The 18,365-nt window shown below is 51.0% G+C and overlaps 2 protein-coding genes across 4 annotated transcripts; both read left to right on the top strand.

Annotated features, from left to right (window-relative positions):
• Nucleotides 1–54: 54 nt before the first annotated feature.
• CHMP7 (charged multivesicular body protein 7) lies at nucleotides 55–11,160 on the top strand. Of its 3 annotated transcripts, XR_015774726.1 has the most exons (11): nucleotides 55–405; nucleotides 1,335–1,509; nucleotides 3,161–3,346; nucleotides 4,014–4,147; nucleotides 4,500–4,548; nucleotides 5,345–5,464; nucleotides 5,966–6,064; nucleotides 7,423–7,483; nucleotides 8,234–8,398; nucleotides 9,179–9,983; nucleotides 10,262–11,160. XR_015774726.1 is itself a non-coding variant. In XM_005530830.3 (10 exons), the coding sequence occupies exons 1-10, from the start codon at nucleotides 116–118 to the stop codon at nucleotides 9,241–9,243; spliced, it is 1,341 nt and encodes a 446-aa protein (XP_005530887.2). In that variant the 5' UTR covers nucleotides 55–115; the 3' UTR covers nucleotides 9,244–11,160. The 3 variants fall into 3 exon arrangements, 2 of the variants coding, with proteins under 2 accessions (XP_005530887.2, XP_014115046.2); XM_005530830.3 differs by having other exon boundaries at nucleotides 8,237–8,398; nucleotides 9,179–11,160; XM_014259571.2 differs by having other exon boundaries at nucleotides 9,179–11,160.
• Nucleotides 11,161–14,617: 3,457 nt separating this feature from the next.
• On the top strand, nucleotides 14,618–15,904 carry LOC102101295 (D(1) dopamine receptor-like). Its single transcript, XM_005530873.2, is given in 1 exon segment — nucleotides 14,618–15,904. A coding segment is annotated over 1 exon segment (1,287 nt).
• The last annotated feature ends 2,461 nt before the right edge of the window (nucleotides 15,905–18,365 follow it).

The following is an 18,365-nucleotide window of genomic DNA, read 5'->3' as shown; positions in this document are numbered from 1 at the left end:
AGTAGCGCGGGGGGGGCGTGGGGGTAGAACCGCGCATGCGCCGTGCTCGTCTCCCCTGAGGCGGGCGGGCGGCCGGGCCGGGCGGAGGCCGCGGCGGAGCCGGGGGCTCGCGTAGATGTGCAGCCCGGGGGAGGCCCCCCCTGGGCCGGCCCCGGCCGGGGACCTGCCCCCGGAGTGGGAGACGGATGACGAGCGCATGGCCTTTCTGTTCTCGGCCTTCAAGCAGAGCCGCGAGGTGAACAGCACCGAGTGGGACAGCAAGATGGCCTTCTGGGTCGGGCTGGTGCTGGCCCGCGGCCGGCGGAGGGGCGCGGTGAGGACGTGCCTGAGGGAGCTGCAGAACGGCTTCGAGCGGCGGGGCAGCGTCCCTTTGGGGCTGGGCACCGTCCTCAGGGAGCTGCTCAGGTAAAGGAGGTCGGGGACGGCCTTGGGGAGGATGTGGGGGGTGTCAGGGGATGCGGCTGGCGATGGATCCGTGCTGGGCCAGCCTGGAGGGTGAATTCTGCCTGGTGAGGCCCTGGTACAGCGTGCCCGGAGAAGCTGTGGCTGCCCCATCCCTGGAAGTGTCCAAGACCAGGTTGGACGGGACTTGGAGCAGCCTGGGATAGTGGAATGTGTCCCTGGACATGGCAGGGGCGGCACTGGCTGGGATTTAAGGTCCTTCCAACCCTAGCCAGTGTGGGAATCTGTGAATTGCGGTTTATGGTGCGTGTGTGGAATTTGGGAGGCCGAGCTGGACAGGGAATCGGAGCTCACCCAGGGGCTCACAGGAGGTATGAGAGGACAGGGGATCCCACAGGAATATTGGTGTTAAATAAGGGGCTGTTCCCCGGAGTGCTGCGGTGTCGCAGCTGCCGAGGGCACTGGGGATGTGTTGAGCTGGTGTTTGCAACCAGAGATTTTGTGCTGTGAAATTTGAACCCGGGACTGGTATTCTCAAAGAGGCTCAAACCAGCAGGAACTCTGTTGGTGACCTGAAAATTAAAAACCAGTAGATCTGAGAAGCGGCAGTTTAATATAGAAACAGAACTATCGTGAAATGGCTGTTTACCCCTAAAATTGACCCTCCATGTTAATTTCCTTGTTTGATGCCTCATCAGTTTCGAGTCGGTAAACTGGGAGAAACTTGCAAAACGGAAAAAAGGGTAAACAAAAGGCACTTGGGATCCAGAGGAAGCAGGGGAGGAGTGGAAACCTCTGTATGCTTCCAGCAATAAGATCTAAAACTTGAGCTGGATTTGGTGAAAGAAAATGCCACTGGAATGGAGAAAGTGCAGGATATCCAAGGTTTAGACTGACTGTGTTCAGTTCCACATGAATTATCTTTTCTCTAGACGTGGAAAGCTCCAGAGGGAGTCAGACTTCATGGCCAGTGTAGACAGCAGCTGGATCTCGTGGGGTGTGGGAGTTTTCATCCTAAAGCCCCTCAAATGGACCCTCTCCAGCGTGCTGGGGGACAGCAAAATTCCCGAGGAAGAGGAGGTTCTGATTTATGTGGAGCTGCTTCAGGTGAGTGTTGTTGAAATCCTTCCTGAGACTGTGCATCTCCAGGAAAAGTGGGAGTCATTTCACGTGCTGGGAAGGAAGGGTCAGGGCTGAGCAGATCTTCATTGGTGCTCCTGGGGTGTTCAAAAGCTTGGAGAGAGATGGATGGAGGCACTTGGGGATGGGAAGGGATGTAGATCTACTGATGTTCCTTGAAAATAATGGAGCTGCTCCAAGGGCTGGAGCCAGGCGGAGAGCTAGGAATGTTCACCTGGAGAAGGGAAGGATCCAGGGAGAGCGCAGAGCCCCTTGCAGGGCCTGAAGGGGCTTCAGGAGAGCAGGAGGGGGACTGGAGACAAGGGATGGAGGGACAGGACACAGGGAATGGCTCCCACTGCCAGAGGGCAGGGCTGGATGGGATATTGGGAAGGAATTCCTGGCTGTGAGGGTGGGATGAAACTCCCAGAAAAGCTGTGGCTGCCTCTGCATTCCTGGAAGTGCCCAAGGCCAGGCTGGAGCACCCTGGGCCCATGGGAGGTGTCCCTGCCATGTCAGGGGTGGCCCTGGATGGGATTTCGGGTCCTTCCAGACCAAACCATTCCATGGCTGTGACAATGACATTTCACTGACTCCAAGAAAAAGGAGGGACACAATTCCTTGCTTGTCTAGGAAGGCAAGAACTGTGCTGGGAGCCAGCTGGAAATCCCAGGCTGGAGCCCATTCCTGTGTAGGACATGAGGAACTCTCAGCTCGAGCTCCATCTGCTCCAGGGATGAGCAGGGCATGGGACAGTCACAGCCTGGAAATCCAATGTCCCACCAACCCAAGTTCCCTGGGCATTATTCAAGCTGCTTTCGCATGGGATTGGAGCTGCCCTTGGATCCTGTCCCAGCCCCTTTTCTCTCTCTGTTACTCTGTGACTCTGCAGAATGAGCCCCAGGTCTTGCTGGGTTACTGTGTCCAGCAGAAATGCAGGAAATCTTTAAAAGGCAGGAATTTTTATTTGCTTCATACCTGGGGAGGGATTTCCAGGGAATCCAGTTGGTGGTTCCTGTGGTGTTCCACAGCATTTCAGGGAATGTCAATAGCGGAGTTTTGGTTTTTGTGGATGAACTATTTTGAGAGTTCCCTATAGCTCATTCTGAAAGTCACTCTGGAATAAAACAGAAGATGTCCAAGTTGGGAGGAAGGAGGTGTGGGAGGATTTGGGAAGAGCAGGAATGCTGTGTGGGCTGACAGCATTCCTGTGATGCCCTGGAGTGGCTCCCCAGACCAGAGGCTGGACAAGATGAAGAGAATAAAGCAGGGATTGACTGAAGGCCTTCAGCAGAGACCCTTGGGCAGCCAGAGCCTCACAGAGGCTGCACCCCAGATGCACACACCAGTTTTTCACACAAGTCTGGCCCATTGTCATATCAGGGGTTGATTCTCTAATTACAGCTTCAGGTAATGAAATAATTCACCCCCAGTTTGCTCCCCCATAACTCACTCATGTTTGTAATTCTGGGGCCCTGAGGCAGTAGAGTTTCCTTGGATTTCAGGCCCGCAGGGATTGTTTTGTCCACCCAAACTGAGTAAGTAATGCTCTGTGTGGAGTTCACAATGCACTAATGCAGTACAGCATTTGGGAAATACCAAAGGTCAAATCTTAAGGCATCACCTGGATCCCTTGCAGGAGAAGGCAGAGGAAGTTTATCGCCTCTACCAGAACTCTGCCCTCTCTTCCCACCCCGTGGTTGCCCTCTCCGAGCTGCGCTCCCTCTGTGCCGGGCTCTGCCCAGATGAAAGGACCTTCTACTTGTTGCTGCTGCAGCTGCAGAAGGAGAAGAGGGTCACCATCCTGGAACAGAATGGAGAGAAGGTACAGGGTCCAGGTGACTGCTTTTGGGTGGTATCATCCCTGTCTTGCATTCCATCTGCCTGGAGAGAAATGGATTTTGGCCGTTTTGGTGGCTCAAGTGGGTGTTTGCTGTCCGGAAAGGTAAATTCCACATGCTCCAATGTTGTTACCTGGTTGTAGGTGACAAGAAATCCTCATTCTGGCATGGCAGAATGTTCTTTAAACATTTATAATAATTCTGATTTAAGGTAAGAGTTAACACCATGGCAGACCCTGCAGGTTAACTGTTCCCAGCTACACAAACTCCACACCTCTGGAATCAGTGTGGAATTCCACGCTTCTTTTGAAAAGTTTTTTCTGTTTGTCACTTCCTACAGAGGCACTCAGCTCTGAGATTCCACTTCCCTGTAGTGTTATGAAGTCCTTGGGAGTCTGGCATTCCCACCCACTTCCAGAATCCAGGGACAGCTTGAAATCTTCCAGGTGTTCCATTAAAGCTTTTTGTTTCCACCCTGCTGATCCTGATCCTGCCCAGTTTAATATTAAATCCTGTGGTGACTGGGACATCCTCATGACTCCAAGGCCTAAACTGGGAGTGTCAAAACTTCTTTTCCTTTTTTCCAAGTGAAAATACTCCTAATTCAGATTTTTGGGAAGTGACTCCAGCCTGTGCTGCTCTGATTTTTAGATCGTGAAGTTTGCCCGAGGTCTCCACGCCAAGGTGTCCCCAATGAATGATGTGGACATCGGAGTTTATCAGTTGATGCAGAGTGAGCAGCTGCTGTCACAGAAGGTGGAGTCCCTTTCCCAGGAAGCAGAGAAGTAATTTGGGGAAGAGTGGTGGGAACAAAACTTGGGATGTAAAACTTTGGGACACAATTAGAAGCTGCTTTGTGTTCTTTCCTGTTCATAACGAAAATAGTCCCAGCTGTGTGCTGGGACAGCTTTTCCAGCCCTTGTTCCTTGTTCCCTATGAAAACAAGGTGCAGGGAATGGCTGTGAGGAATGTTTGGAAGGATTTGGGATGCATTCAAGCACTTGTGGGAGTCAGCTGTGGTTTGAGGGTGGTTGTATCCAAAATGCACCGTTGTGGTCCTCTCTGAGGGGGAGAGGGTGGCTGTGGTTTGTAAAACAAGGAAGAAATTTCCTTTCCTTTCCTTTTTCCATTTCCCAGGTGTAAAGAGGATGCCAGGAGTGCATGCAGAGCTGGGAAGAAGCAGCTGGTGAGTGGAATTCCCAGGGAAATGTCCTGGAATTGCTGCTCCAGGGTTAAACCTGGGGGCTGCATTGCAGGGGTGTTGGAGTGGTGGCTCTGAAACCAAAGCTCTCCCTGAGGTAGAGGATTGACTTTTTCAGAGTGAGGTGATGAAAGGAAATGGAAATAAACTCTTAAACCCACTTGTTCCGTGCGTGCCTCTGGGATTCCTGGTTGTTTGGGGGTTTTTTGATGACACTTCCAGAATATCCCGAGTTGGAAAGGACCCACTCAGAATTACTGAAATCCAACTCCCGGCCCCTTTTTTTATAATTTTTTTTAATTTGTCAATTAATTTTTTTTCTTCATTTCTGAACAAGTTTTACACAAACACAAACACACATTTCACAACCTTTCTCTGCTTTTCCTTACTTCCTGTGTGATGCAACAGGCTACAGATACCTGCCTTTAACCAGCATGAAATTCCACCAGGATTGCTTTTTTTGGGAGGAGACTCCAACACCCAGGAACATGAACAGATGCAGATGCCAGCTGGAATATTTCAGATGGTCTGACCTTTCCAAAGTAGGCATCCAGGATTTTCCTGCTGGATACCAAGTGATCCAGGAATATCTGGATGAACCCACAAGTTCAGCTGCAGCATGGAGGACACTTGGCCCCTCCCCATTTTTAGAGCTTCATCCCATGGTGCCAATAGGAATTTCCGGAGTGGGAATAAGCCCAGGGGAGGGGAGACTTCCCAGATTTGTGTGTAAAGCTGAGCTGAGGTGTGTGTGTGTGTGTGTGTATGTGTCCCTGGGCAGGCCCTGAGGTGCCTCAAGTCGAAGCGGAGGACTGAGCGGCGCATCGAGGAGCTGCACTCCAAGCTGGATGCAGTGCAGGGAATCCTGGATCGGATCTACGCCTCCCAGACCGACCAGATGGTACCGTGGGCTCCTCCCCTAGGCTCCTCCTCCAGCCCCTGTCTTCCACTCCTTCCTTCACCTGAGGGGTGGGATTTACCCTGGGAATATCCCTCTGGATAAAGCTCCCTCCATTTCCTGGTGTTTCTCCCAGGATCCTGCTTGGGAAGCAGCTCTTGAGAGGAGCTTCCGCTGTTTTCATCAGCATTGTGCATCTTTTTATTTTTAATTTCAAGGTATTTAATACCTAACAACCTGGAGTTCATCAGCATCAAACATATTTTTGTCTTTTAGTTTTAATTTCAAGGCGTTTAATGCCTACCAGCCTGGAGTTCATGAGCAGTAAACATATTTTGTCTTTTATTTTTAATTTCAAGGTATTTAATACCTACCAGCTTGGAGTTCATCAGCATTAAACATCTTTCTCTTTTTGATATTTTTAATTTCAATGTATTTAATGCCTACCAGCCAGGAGTTCATCTACATTTTGCATCTCCACCTCTTTTTATTTTCCATTTCCAGGTGTTTAATGCCTACCAGGCTGGAGTGGGAGCTCTGAAGCTTTCCATGAAGGATGTGACTGTGGAGAGGGCAGAGAACCTGGTGGATCAGATCCAAGAGGTACTGGAACAGCAAAAGGAGCGGCCAGGGGGGTGTGAAACCTGCCCAGATGTTAATTAATTATTAATTCCTTGGTTTCTTTTAATTATTTAGTTTTTTTCCTTTATGGCACTAAAGCAAACAGGCTTAATTTTGAGCTAAAATATCAGCAAGAAGAAGATTTCTATGTCTTCTGGCTTTGCTGTTACGTATTTTAACTTTAAATTTGTGCATTTTGTGGGATTTTTGATTCAGCAATATTAGGGGAGCACCCAGCTTTCCTAGGAAGTCTTTGGGTGTGTTAAAAATACAAATCAAACCTTTGGAAACTTGAATCCAACTGTGTGCATGAAACAGCCTGACATTTAATTTAATTTAATTTTGTTTTGTTTTATTGTATTTTTATTTGATTTATTCTATTTTTATTTTACTTTATTTGTTATTTTATTTCATTCTGTTTTACTCTTTTTATTTCATTCTGTTTTATTCTATTTTATTTTAATTCTATTTTTATTTTATTTTACTCTGTTTTATTCTATCTTAATTTAATTTTAATTCAATTTTAATTTTATTTTTATTTTATTTTCATTATTTTATTTGAATTATTTTAATTTTCTGAATTTTATTCTATTTCATTCTATTCTATTTTATTCTATTTATTCTATCTTAATTCTGTCTTAATTCTATTTTAATTCTATTTTAATTTAACTTTAATTCATTTTTTAATTTTCATTATATTTTTATTTTTAAAATTTTATTTCATTTTATTCTATTTTATTTCATTTCACTTTATTGTCTGGGTGGTTTTTTTTCATAGGGTGGACTTGATGATCTCAAAGGTCTTTTCCAACCTAGTTAATTCTGTAATCTGCAGTTCAGGGAGGGCAGGGAGTTAATTCTGCAGGAATGGAAGTGAGCAGAGCAGTCTGGCTGCCAAAGCTGGTGTGAAAACCAGCCAAGGATTTATTTTTTAGCACCATCAGCTCAAACTGAGAGCGCAGCTCGAGCTGAGGGGCTGGAAAATGTCATGGCTGATGTGTTGGTCTCTTCAGCTTCCTCATCGTGGAGCCCAAGCTGCAATTTCAACTCTTTGTTTCTGTGAAAAAGCTCAAATCTGAGAGATATTTTTACTGCCACTGTGAAGTTCTGGTTTGGGGTTGATCCTGGCATGTGCCACACTTGGTCTCGTTATTTATTATTCTGGAATAATCTTCCTGTTCCTCGTGAAAACCATGGTGGAAATGGCTTTTGCACTAATTCCTGCTGTCTTCGGGTCAGCTTCTGGTTTTTGTTATTTCTGCTTTTGATAAAACAGCTACAGGAGGGCACAAAGTTCATTCCTGAATTAGCCCAAGCTAATTGTGTGTATTTTCCCTCAGCTTTGTGATACTCAAGATGAAGTGGCCCAGACTCTGGCTGGAGTAGGGATCAATGGTCTGGGTATGTCCTGGCCTTTTTATCCTTTGCTCCTCCTTTTCCTGCTCCTTCTTTTTCCTGCTCCTTCTTTTTCCTGCTCCTTCTTTTTCCTGCTCCTTCTTTTTCCTGCTCCTTCTTTTTCCTGCTCCTTCTTTTTCCTGCTCCTTCTTTTTCCTGCTCCTTCTTTTTCCTGCTCCTTCTTTTTCCTGCTCCTTCTTTTTCCTGCTCCTTCTTTTTCCCTCTCCTCCTTTCCCCGCTCCCTCCTTTCCCCGCTCCCTTTTTCCTGCTCCATCCCTTCCCTGCTCCCTCCCCACATCCAGCAATTTCCTGGGGCAATAAACCCTTCCCTAAGTACCAAAGTTGGTGCCTTGCAGGGAATGGGGAGCAGGGAGTTCTCCCCTCTGACTTTCTCCATCTCAGATTCTCCTGGTTTGGGGCTGGATTTCAGTTCAAAGCTGTGTAACGTCGATTAAAATCCATTTTTGCTGTGGCTGCTGCTTTGTTTTTTTGGAGTGATCAGCTTTCTCCTCCAGCCTGGCTGCTGCTGCAGCTTGTTTGCCTCTGCTGAAAGGTGCCAGAGTTTCTTGGCCTCAGTGCCAAGAAAAAAAATTCTCCTCTCTGAGATCAGGACTAAATTTTAAGTCCATTAAAAGAAGCAGAGGAAATTCCTTGTGAGTAACGATGGGAGGAATAACAGCTCTGTTTTGGATCTCAGGCTGTGCTGTGAGGATGCCACTGAATTCTTCTTGGAGCTGAAATGTTTTCTTTCATCAGCAGAGATGGACTCTGAGGAGCTGGAGAAGGAGCTGGACAGTCTCCTGCAGGACTCGAGTAAGGATTCCGTGGATCTGCCTCCCGTTCCCCAGATGGTGCTGAGTGCCCGTGTCTCCGATGCCGAGCTGGAAGCTGAGCTGGAGCAGCTCTCTGTGTCTGCTGGAGGTGGGAATGGCAGCAGGGCCTGGGAATGGCAGCAGGGCCTGGGAGGGAGCTGCTCCGGGAGCTGGGACAGCCCTGAGCAGCACAGGGGGTCAGCAGAGCTAAACCAAATCCTGGGAGAGCTGGGAATTCTTCCTGAATCCTGGTTCAGTCAATCCTAGGCCTGGGAGAGCTGGGAATTCTGCCTGGATCCTTTGCCTAGGGTGGACGGAAAGCTGAGGGCTCTGTGAGGGAGCTGCTGCTTGGACTAATTGCTTTTTAAAATTGAACAAAGGCAGTGTTGGGAAGGATGAAACAGACAGGACTTGTCCAGCACTCAGCATCTTCCCTGGAATGCTCTTTATGTGGGACAGGCCTGCTTAAACTGGGCTTTATTTACTGATAAGGAAATAAATAATAAAATAATTTAAATTATTTTAAAAAATCAATCATATTTTATGATTTATATCCTATGATTTAGTAACAGTGAATGACCAGAGTTTATCGGCTTGAGCTGAGCTTTCCCTACATTTGTCTTGGACAGTTTCAGTTTTCCTTTTGTGAATCTGTTCATGGACAATTCCACAGGATTGGCCATGTAATTTTCCTTCTGTTTGGACAGGTTATAAGCTCGATTTCCAAAGCATTCCATATCAAACATGGAATGTGTGATTCCAGAGGGATGGAACATGTGATTCCAGGGGGATGGAGCTGAGCAGGGAAGCACAAAGTACTCTGGAATTCTATGGAGTAGTTGTGGATGTGTTTGATGAGTTCTGATCTCTGTTGCAATTCTATTTGTAGATCTGGCACAAAAGACTCCCTCTGCTTCTTCTGAACCCAAAACAGCTCTGGGACTGAACCTCTGAAGAGCCAACAGAATCCTGTTGCTGCAGTTTGGGAAGTTGTCTCAATGTTCCTTAAGTCATGACCAGAACTTCCAAGGAGACGGGGACACCCCCCTGTCCTTCTGGATCTGTCTTTGCTCAGCAGCAGGAGCTCCTGCCATGACAATCCGCTCTGGACCTGGCCCCAGCTGGTGTTTGTCATCTCTGTGCCAACATCTGCACTGGTCTCGACCTGACTTGTGACGCCAAGTCACTGCCACATCCAGTCTTCCCTCCTGGGAATACAGCTCCAGCGAAGATAAACTCTTCTGTGTCCATAACAGTGCTCAGTTTTGGGTTTGATTTTGATTTCTCTTCCTTTGCTGTGGCTGGTGTTGAGAATCTGAGTAGCAGCAGCATTGCAGTGGCTCCGCGTTCGCTCTTTGTGTGGTTGTTTAGAACACTTGGCACGTCAGTTCTGCCCTTAGCCAGGTAAAACACCTGGTGGTTGTTGTTCCCTCCCTCTGAATCCTGCACTCACAGCCAGGCACTGGAACTGCTCAGTTTTAGGAGATTTTGGTGCTGCTCAGACAGGGCAGCAATGAAGCACAAAAGAATCCCTCTCTCTGGAATGACGTGAAGGCCTTAAAAGGGAGACCTGCAAAAGATTCCCCTGGAGAAGTTTCAGGCTCTTGTGGCCAAGGTTGGGCGCTGTCATCCAGCCTCTTTCTGCTGGATTTCATCTTGGAATTGGAGCTGGTGGCTGTTTTTGTGTCCTCCCTGTAAGCAAAACTTCATGGGAGCTGCAGGGTGATGGTTCTGAGCTGCCACGGAGGGATTTGGGGTGGGAAGAGAAGGGATCCCTTGGGAGAGCACAGCTCCACAGAGTAGCCTTGGCTTTGCCTTCAGCCCTGGCGCTGCATCCCACAGGATTGTTCCCAAAAAGGCCCAAACCCAGGCCCCCTGTGGATGTTTTTGATGCACAAAACCCTAAGCTCCACACCTGCAGCTGCTCCAGGGCTGTCTCTCCCCACACGAGCCAAACTCTCGTCTTTTGCAGGTCACTTTTACCCCTGGCATGCATGAGGGAGCATGGGAAGCCCAAATCCCTGAAAAATGGAGCTTCCAGGAGGGAAATGTGCCCTTCCCTGGGATTCCTGAGCATGGCAGGAGAGTGCCTGGCTGCCTGTGGATGGATCACCAGCCCTGTGCCCCTCTCCCTGACTGGGAATGTATCCCAGCACCACTGGGAATGTATCCCAGCACCACTGGAATATATCCCAGCACCACTGGAATGTATCCCAGCACCGCTGGGAATGTATCCCAGCACCACTGGGAATGTATCCCAGCACCACTGGAATATATCCCAGCACCACTGGAATGTATCCCAGCACCACTGGGAATGTGTTCCAGCACCACTGGGAATGTGTTCCAGCACCACTGGGAATGTGTTCCAGCACCACTGGGATGTAATCCAGCACCACTGGGATGTAATCCAGCACCATTGGGAATGTGTTCCAGCACCACTGGGAATGTGTTCCAGCACCACTGGAATGTAATCCAGCACCATTGGGAATGTGTTCCAGCACCACTGGGAATGTGTTCCAGCACCACTGGAATGTAATCCAGCACCATTGGGAATGTGTTCCAGCACCACTGGGAATGTGTTCCAGAACTTCCACGCTGCCTCTCCCAACTCCATTCCTTGGTGGCAGCTCAGGATAATGGGAATGAGGGCTGGAGTTTCCCCTCCTGGTGATCATTTCTTGCTTGCTCAGCCCCAGCCCAGGGCCAGGGGTGGCACTGGGGCTGTCCCCAGGGGCTGTGTCCCCTCTGTCACCTCTCACCAGTGCAGGCTCCTGCCAGGGGAGGCTGCAGCTCCCAGTTCCCCCATGGAATGATGTGAAATGACTTGAAGCTCTGGATTCCTTTCCTCTGGAAGTAAACGGGAGAAAAACCTTGGTGTTTTCTGCCTGTGTGTGACAAAAAAGGGGGACGGGAGGGACCCAAGGAACCTCCTGTGCTTTTTCCCTCTTCCACCTGCTGTTCCAGCTGTGCTGGAATGCAGGGATACTCCTGGGCTGCTTTATCCAAACCCAAACTAAGCAACTGCTCCACCAGACTTTAAGCTGGGTTTAAAAAGCCCATTATTAAATATTAACACATTAATAATTGGTCTGTTTTTCCTGAGCAGCCTCTGCTGCTTTTTGGGTGGCACCACCTTCTTTCCTGGTGTCATTTTGGACACAGTTCCTGCTTTTCCTTTCCCCTTTTTTATCACTCTGCATCTCAAATCTGCACTTTCAAGGCTCACAGTCACAGCCCTTTGCCTAAACCACTTTGCCCATGGAGAAAAGGAAATCAGCTCTAAGGAACCCCTTGGTTTTGTACCAGACAATTCCTAAAGCTGATTTTGGGACATTTTTTTCACCTAGCTTGTTCTAATTGTAATTAAGCAGCTCGGACTGGGAGCCTGGTACTGGTTTTCCCTCTGCCTGAAGAAAATTGATGTAAATTGAGTGGCCTGGTGTATAAAAAAAACAGATTTCCCTCTAAAACCATGATGCCTAAACCTGGAATTCCCAGGCTGTTGATGCTGTTTCATCTGGCTGAGGTTTGATCTGATCCCTGGAGAGCTCCCACGGATTTTTTACAGGGCTCAGGCCTTGCCTGCAACCTGGATTTTTTCAAATCTGACTCCTCCTTTCTCTCCTGATCCCAGAACTTGTTCTTTCCCTAGAAATCCAGCAGGATTCCTGCAGGAATAAGCACTCTCCTGTAATCCTGGGATGCATCAGCCGTGCAGGAAGCGACACTGAGGAGTTAAACCCGAGCAGCTGCTGCTTTATTTGGAGTGGCTGGTAATTTTCTGCCTTTGATGCAGAGTGGGGGACGTAATCAGGGTGCCTGAATGGAGAATTTTCAGGATATTTTGGTGAGACAGCAGGGAAAGGAAATCAAGGGCAGCCTCTTGCTGGGTGAGGAAATTAAATATAAAACTTTGAGCTGAATTGCCACCAAACTGGAATCTTCTTACGCTGGAGAGCTGTTTAAAATAGTACTTAACTCGAGCCTGGAAAAAAAATAGTACTTAACTCGAGCCTGCTGAACTCTTGATTATAAAATAATGCAGCTTCCTTAGGGGTGGGAGATGTGTTCTCTCACAGGGGGAGCTGCTGGCTTTGCTTTGCATCAGGAGTGGTCCAAAATGCTCAGAAATTGGGCAAATTGGATCCCATCCCATCTTCCCACACCAACTCACTGCAGCTGAAGGGAGAGCAAGGGGAGCTCCTTTCCTACGGCCTCAGGTTGTGCCAGGGGAGGTTTAGGTTGGAAACTGGGACAAAATCCTTCATGGAAAGTGTCAGGCGCTGGAAGGGTGGAATTGCCATCCCTGAGGGGGTTCCAGATGTGGCACTTGGGGACACAGTTTGGGGGTGGCCCTGGGCAGGGCTGAGGCCACACTTGGACCTGGTGGTCTTGAAGGTCTTTGCTGACCTTAACAGCTCTAAAATTTTGTATTTTGGAGCTCCTGGGGAGGAGAAACTGATTTGTATCTCAGAGACGGATTTCCTGGGAACTTCCTGGCTTGGGATGTGCCACCATGAGCTGCCAATGCCACCCTCAGCTGTCATTTACTGAGGTGGCACATCCAGTGCCACCCTGCTGGGCTGGGACAGAGCAGTGCCACCACTGTCATGGGTGACAGATCAGTGTCACCCTGCTGGGCTGGGACAGAGCAGTGCCACCATTGTCATGTGTGTGACAGATCAGTGTCACCCTGCTGTGTGGGACAGAGCAGTGTCACCCTGCTGGGCTGTCACAGGTCACTGCTACCCTGCTGGGCTGGGACAGAGCAGTGCCACCACTGCTGTGTGTGACAGATCAGTGCCACTTTGCTGGCCTGGGACAGATCAGTGCCACCACTGCCATGTGTGTGACAGAGCAGTGCCACCCTGTCCTGCCGCAGGTCCCTGCCCTCACTGCTCACTCGGACAGCAGTGCCAGCATCCCGCTGTCTGTTCCTGAGATCCTGGAAACCTTTGTGTCTGGAGCAGGGATTGGGAGGAAAACTCCCTGTGGGGTGCAGAGAGCAGAGGAGGGGAGAGCTCTGCCAGGGATATCCTGAGTGGAAAAGGACCCAGACACCCCAAAATCCCACCCTGGGCATCCCTGGGAACGGTGTCCAACACTCCTGGAGCTCCGGCAGCCTCGGCCCGCGCCATTCCCTGGGAACTGTCCCGGTGTTTATTCCAGAACCTTCCCTGCTCTCCAGCCCGCCCTTGCCCTGAGCCAGCTCCGTGCTTTTCCTCTGCTGGAATCCCGAATTCCCGAGGGCAGGCACTGCTCCATGCGCCGGCCGCTGGTGCCATCTACCCTCGCTCCCTGGAACAGCGGCGCTGCGGGCGGCGGCACTAATGAGGCTTAATTAATTAAACCCGGCAAAGGCCGTGATACGGGGACAAGGAGCGAGCCCGGGCTGTGTCTTCCAGGGAGTATCGGCTCGTTGTTGGGGAGGGCTCGGGACACGTCCTGCTCTCCCCGGGCTCGGCAGAGCCGGCTCGGGGTGATGGATCCGGGCTCGGCAGAAGTTTCAGAGTACAAAACTTCCACGTTTGTACAGGATTTTTAGATGGGTTTTTTCCCTTTTTTTTCCCTGGAGAAGGAATTTTGCAGTGGACAGTAAATGCCAGTTTTGCACCAGCTCAGGGCAGGGAGGAGTGATTGGTTTGGGGTCATCTGAGCTGTGACTCAGCACCTGGGCAGGGAAATCAAGCATCTTTTATGCAGAAATCACAATAAATTTCTGTGCTCATTTGCATTGAGGACCCTCAAATCTGACTGGAATGATTATTTCTCCCCTTCAACCCCCTCACTAATTCCCAGTGACTGACTCACCCTGTGGATCCACACGTTCTCCCAGCTCCGAGGGGCAGAGCCAGGTCCCACCCGAATGAAATCCATAGGGATTTGGCTCCAGAGGGAAGAGCAGCCGGGTTTGGGAGCAGGGAGCGGCTGCAGGAGCAGAGGGAGCTCAGACCTCTCTTGCTCCCGACAGCGAATCCCAGCCTGGCCAGGGAAGGGATCTGGGAATTCCACAGCAGGCACAAGATCAGCAGCAGGTGAAGAGGAGAGAGGAGAGGGAAGAAGATTTCAGCAAAGGCTGCCCAGCCCTGGAGGTGAGCGTGGGCTCCCGGGAGCAGCGGTGGGAGGCCGGAGGGAAAATCCAAACTCTGTCAGCAGAGACCTGGAAAGGACTGAGAGCTTCCAGCACTTTTCCTGTGCTGACAGTGGGATTGGATTGCAGCTGGGGCTTCGGAGATGCTGTGGGAGCAGGGAAAACGGGAAAACATGCTCTGGATGCTGATGGTGAGCAAATGAGAAACCTCGGCAGGACCGGATAAACGGGGAAGCCATGGACGGGTTTTACCCCTCTGCAGGAGGAGCAGGGCAGGACGTGCTCAATGCAACCAGCTGGGCAGAACAGAGCCACTCTCTGCTGTCCCTGCGTGTGGTGACAGCCACCTGCCTGGCCCTCATCCTCTCCACGCTGCTGGGGAACACCCTGGTGTGTGTGGCCGTGCTCAGGTTCCCACAGCTGCGCTCCAAGGTCACCAACCTGCTTGTGCTCTCCTTGGCTGTGTCTGACCTGCTGCTGGCTGTGCTGGTGATGCCCTGGAGAGCGGCCACTGACGTGCTGGGCTCCTGGCCCTTCGGGGCTTTCTGTGACCTTTGGGTGGCTTTTGACATCATGTGCTGCACGGCCTCCATCCTCCACCTGTGCCTCATCAGCCTCGAGCGCTACTGGGCCATCACCAACCCCTTCTGCCATCAGAGGAGGGTGACACAGCGTGCGGCCTTGGTCACCATTGGGGTGGCTTGGCTGCTGTCCCTGCTCATCTCCTTGGTCCCCGTGCAGCTGCAGTAGCACAAGGAGCCCCTGAGCTGGGAGCAGCTGGGATTGAACAGCTCTGTGGAGGAGGGGAGCTGTGATTCCAGCCTCAGCAGGACCTACACCATCTCCTTATCCCTCATCAGCTTCTACATCCCTGTTGCCATCATGCTGGTCACCTACGGCTGCCTCTTCCTCATCGCCCAGCGCCAGCTCCGCGGGATCTCCTCCCTGGAGAGACCGGCTGGACACGCCTGGAGCTGCCCTCAGGAAACCTCCCCGAAAAACTCCCTCAAGAAGGAGACCAAGGTGCTCCAGACCCTCTCCATCATCATGGGTGTCTTCGTGTGCTGCTGGCTGCCCTTCTTTGTGCTCAACTGCCTGGTGCCCTTCTGCGACACCGAGCCGGGCGGCCCGGGAGCGCTGCCGTGCATCAGCAGGACCGTGCTCAGCACCTTCACCTGGCTGGGCTGGGCCAACTCTGCCCTCAACCCCATCATCTACGCCTTCAACATGGAATTCCGCAGCGCTTTCGCCTCCCTGCTGGGCTGGGGCCGCCTCTGCCCCAGCAGTGCCATGGAAGCAGTGACCTTCAGCAAGGAGCTGGTGTCCTTCCACCGCAACACCGCTGGCCACAGGGCTCTGGAGACCTCCAGCCACCCCCAGCTACTGCCCCATGCTGTGCTGCAGGTGGAAAACCACGAGGTGACCTTGGAGAGGGCTTCTCCAGGCTCCTCTCCCTTTCCTGAGTGTGGACGCCCCATCCAGCTGGGGAGGATTCCCCCACCTTCCCACAGCCCCTTCCACTGAGCCTGGGGTGGGAAAGGAGTGGTGGGAAGGTCTCCAGCAGAGAGGGAAGCTGGGACATTCCTGTCACTGCCCATTCTCTGAGGAGCTGAGGATAATGAGGGAGTTTCACCCTGATTGCATCACCGAGTGTGGAATAGCCAGAGCGGTTTTCCAGGTGTCTCCAGCCATGTTTTTGTAACTGAATTTCGGTCCCAGCCCAGGTGGGCAGCAGGGATTTGTGTTGCTGCTTTCTCCAGTTCACCCATGGAGAAAAAACCTCACTTTCTGCAAAAGATGGAAATGGAAGGGCTGGAATTCAACTTTACCAGTGACTTCAGCTGAGAGAGCAGAGACGGTTCAGTTTCCTGAGCCCCTCCATGGTCAAGAAGTGAAAACCCTATGGCTGCAGGGAGAGGCGGCTTTGGCCACTTGTCCTGTGGCCACCAGCCTGAGGCTGCTGGATGGGCACTGGCCAAATCCAACTGGACACTGGCCAAATCCAACTGGTCACTGGCCTGGGGCTGCTGGCAGAACTGGTCAATCCTGCCTGGAGCTCTGTGGGGTGATGCTGGGCTGTGTGGCACCTCCAGCCATGGAAAGCCAGTGGACTGTGTGAGAAGGAGGCGCTGGATTTGCCAGGATAACTCTCCTGGCCTCACCCCTGTCTGTTCCAGTCCCCAGGAGCTCAATGGATGTTCCAGGATAACTCCCCTGGGCTCACCCTGGGCTCTCCCTGTGCTCAGGAACTTGTCCTGCAGGTCTGGCCACCTTCCCTGGAGCCCTGGGGCTGTGTCTGGAGCTGTTGCAGGATGGATTTGGAGCCTCCTCGAGCTGGGATCGCCCAGCTGAGGGCTCTGGGCAGGGGTCAAAGCCGTGTTTTAGCCCCTGGATGTTTGGAACCTTTGGGAATGAAGGTGTTGGAGCCCTCCAGAGGGCATTGTCCAGGTTTCTGCTCCTCCAGCCCACTCTGCTCCCCCAGATCCTCCTGTTGTGAGGCCCTTCCTTTCCTTTTTGCTTTATTCTCCTGCTAATTCCCTTCCTCCTCCATTTCATTACGGATCCTTCTGTCCCCCAAGCTGCCTGGTCTCAGCGATGAAGGCTCCTCAGAACCTCTGCTCGCTCGCCAATCGACTTCTGGAAGTTTCTGTGTGACTGGAGGGGTCAGGAGCTGCTCCTGGTGCTCCGTTCCAGCCCTGGCGGTGACCTTGGGAAGGAATTTTCATCCCTGCCCGATTAAACGCGGCTCATCCCTGTGAATCCCTCAGGGGGATCCTCAGCTCTCCAGTGCTGCAGGAAAGTGTCTCCCCCTCCTCGGCGAACAGGGAGAGTTCTAATTACAGGGGAAGTGCTAATTACAGAGTACCGCTAATGATGAAACAGAGCCCAGTTCCAGCGGGATCAGCGTGGGAGCTCTCCCAGACTCTGGGATTTTTCCAGGGAAGCACTGACAAGACTCAACAGCACCCACGACACCCCCCCGTGGGACAGCCAGGAGGATTTGGGGTCAATCCAAAACAATCTTGGGGTTTTGAAGCCTAATTTACAGAAGGGAATAGTGGTCTGAGATGGGGACGATCGCCTGGAACCTCTCAAGTGACTGATTTAATCTGAATGCTGCCATAATGTTTATAATTAATGTTTATAATTAAACTCCGGGTGTTGTGGGGTGCTTGGAGCTCCTGCCTTGGCCACAGGAGGGAACTGGAGTGCCCAACTTTTCCCAAAACTGTTTTGGAAGAGTTTCCTGGTACTTGTGGCAAAATTCTGGGGCTTTATCCAGGATGGCTTGGAAAGGGATTGGAGGAAAACAGCCAGCTCGGTGTGTCTGTGGTGCCCCTGAACAAAGAGCCTGAAGTGACCCTTTTTTGTGTCCTATTATTACCCATATTTCATAATTGAATTGTTTAATTTAATGAATGTATTTAGTGATTGTTGCATTTTCCTGCAGCAACTCTCTCCAGCCCCCCGGGCCTGGCAGCAGAAGGGACAGGGTGGTGGCAGAGCCCAACCCTGGCAGGGGAAGACATAAATCCCAGATATTCCTGTGGGCAGACTGGGAAATGGCTCCAAACTGTTCCTTGTTTTCCTGGCTGCAGAATGAGGCTCCTTTCCCCGTTTTTTCCTGCACAGGAATTCCACCAGGAAGCGTCTTCCTCCTTTTCCTCCTCCTCTTCTTCCTTCTCCCATCCCAAATTCCACACTCAGGTGAGTGAAATTATTCCATATGATGCCAGAGGAGGGATTGGGGCAGGATTTGTGCCTGACCCTGCTCTGTAATCTCAAAAAAAACAACCCAGGTCACTTCCCGGAGCTCTGGAGGTGCCAGGGGTGACCTGGGGACAGGTTCTGGGATTTTGGGGTGAGGAGCAGAGGGACCCGAGTAAGGAGATATTTGCAAAAGAGGGAAAGGAGGAAAAGCATCAAATCCACGTGGAATTCAGCAGCTAGAGGGGAAAAAAATTGAGGTTCCTCCTAACCCAAA

The sequence above is a fragment of the Pseudopodoces humilis genome, chromosome 30 (genome assembly GCF_049639895.1).
Source record: "Pseudopodoces humilis isolate 2021_Gansu_Grassland_sample_001 chromosome 30, ASM4963989v1, whole genome shotgun sequence".
In the NCBI taxonomy this organism is placed as follows: domain Eukaryota; kingdom Metazoa; phylum Chordata; class Aves; order Passeriformes; family Paridae; genus Pseudopodoces; species Pseudopodoces humilis.
This window is presented reverse-complemented; position numbering and strand designations above follow the sequence as displayed.

Coding starts and splice junctions, on each gene's coding strand:
- CHMP7 (XM_014259571.2), top strand. CDS start 116: ATGTGCAGCCCGGGGGAGGCCCCCCCTGGGCCGGCCCCGGCCGGGGAC. Junction 406..1,334: donor GTCCTCAGGGAGCTGCTCAG/GTAAAGGAGGTC, acceptor TCTTTTCTCTAG/ACGTGGAAAGCTCCAGAGGG. Junction 3,347..4,013: donor TGGAACAGAATGGAGAGAAG/GTACAGGGTCCA, acceptor TCTGATTTTTAG/ATCGTGAAGTTTGCCCGAGG.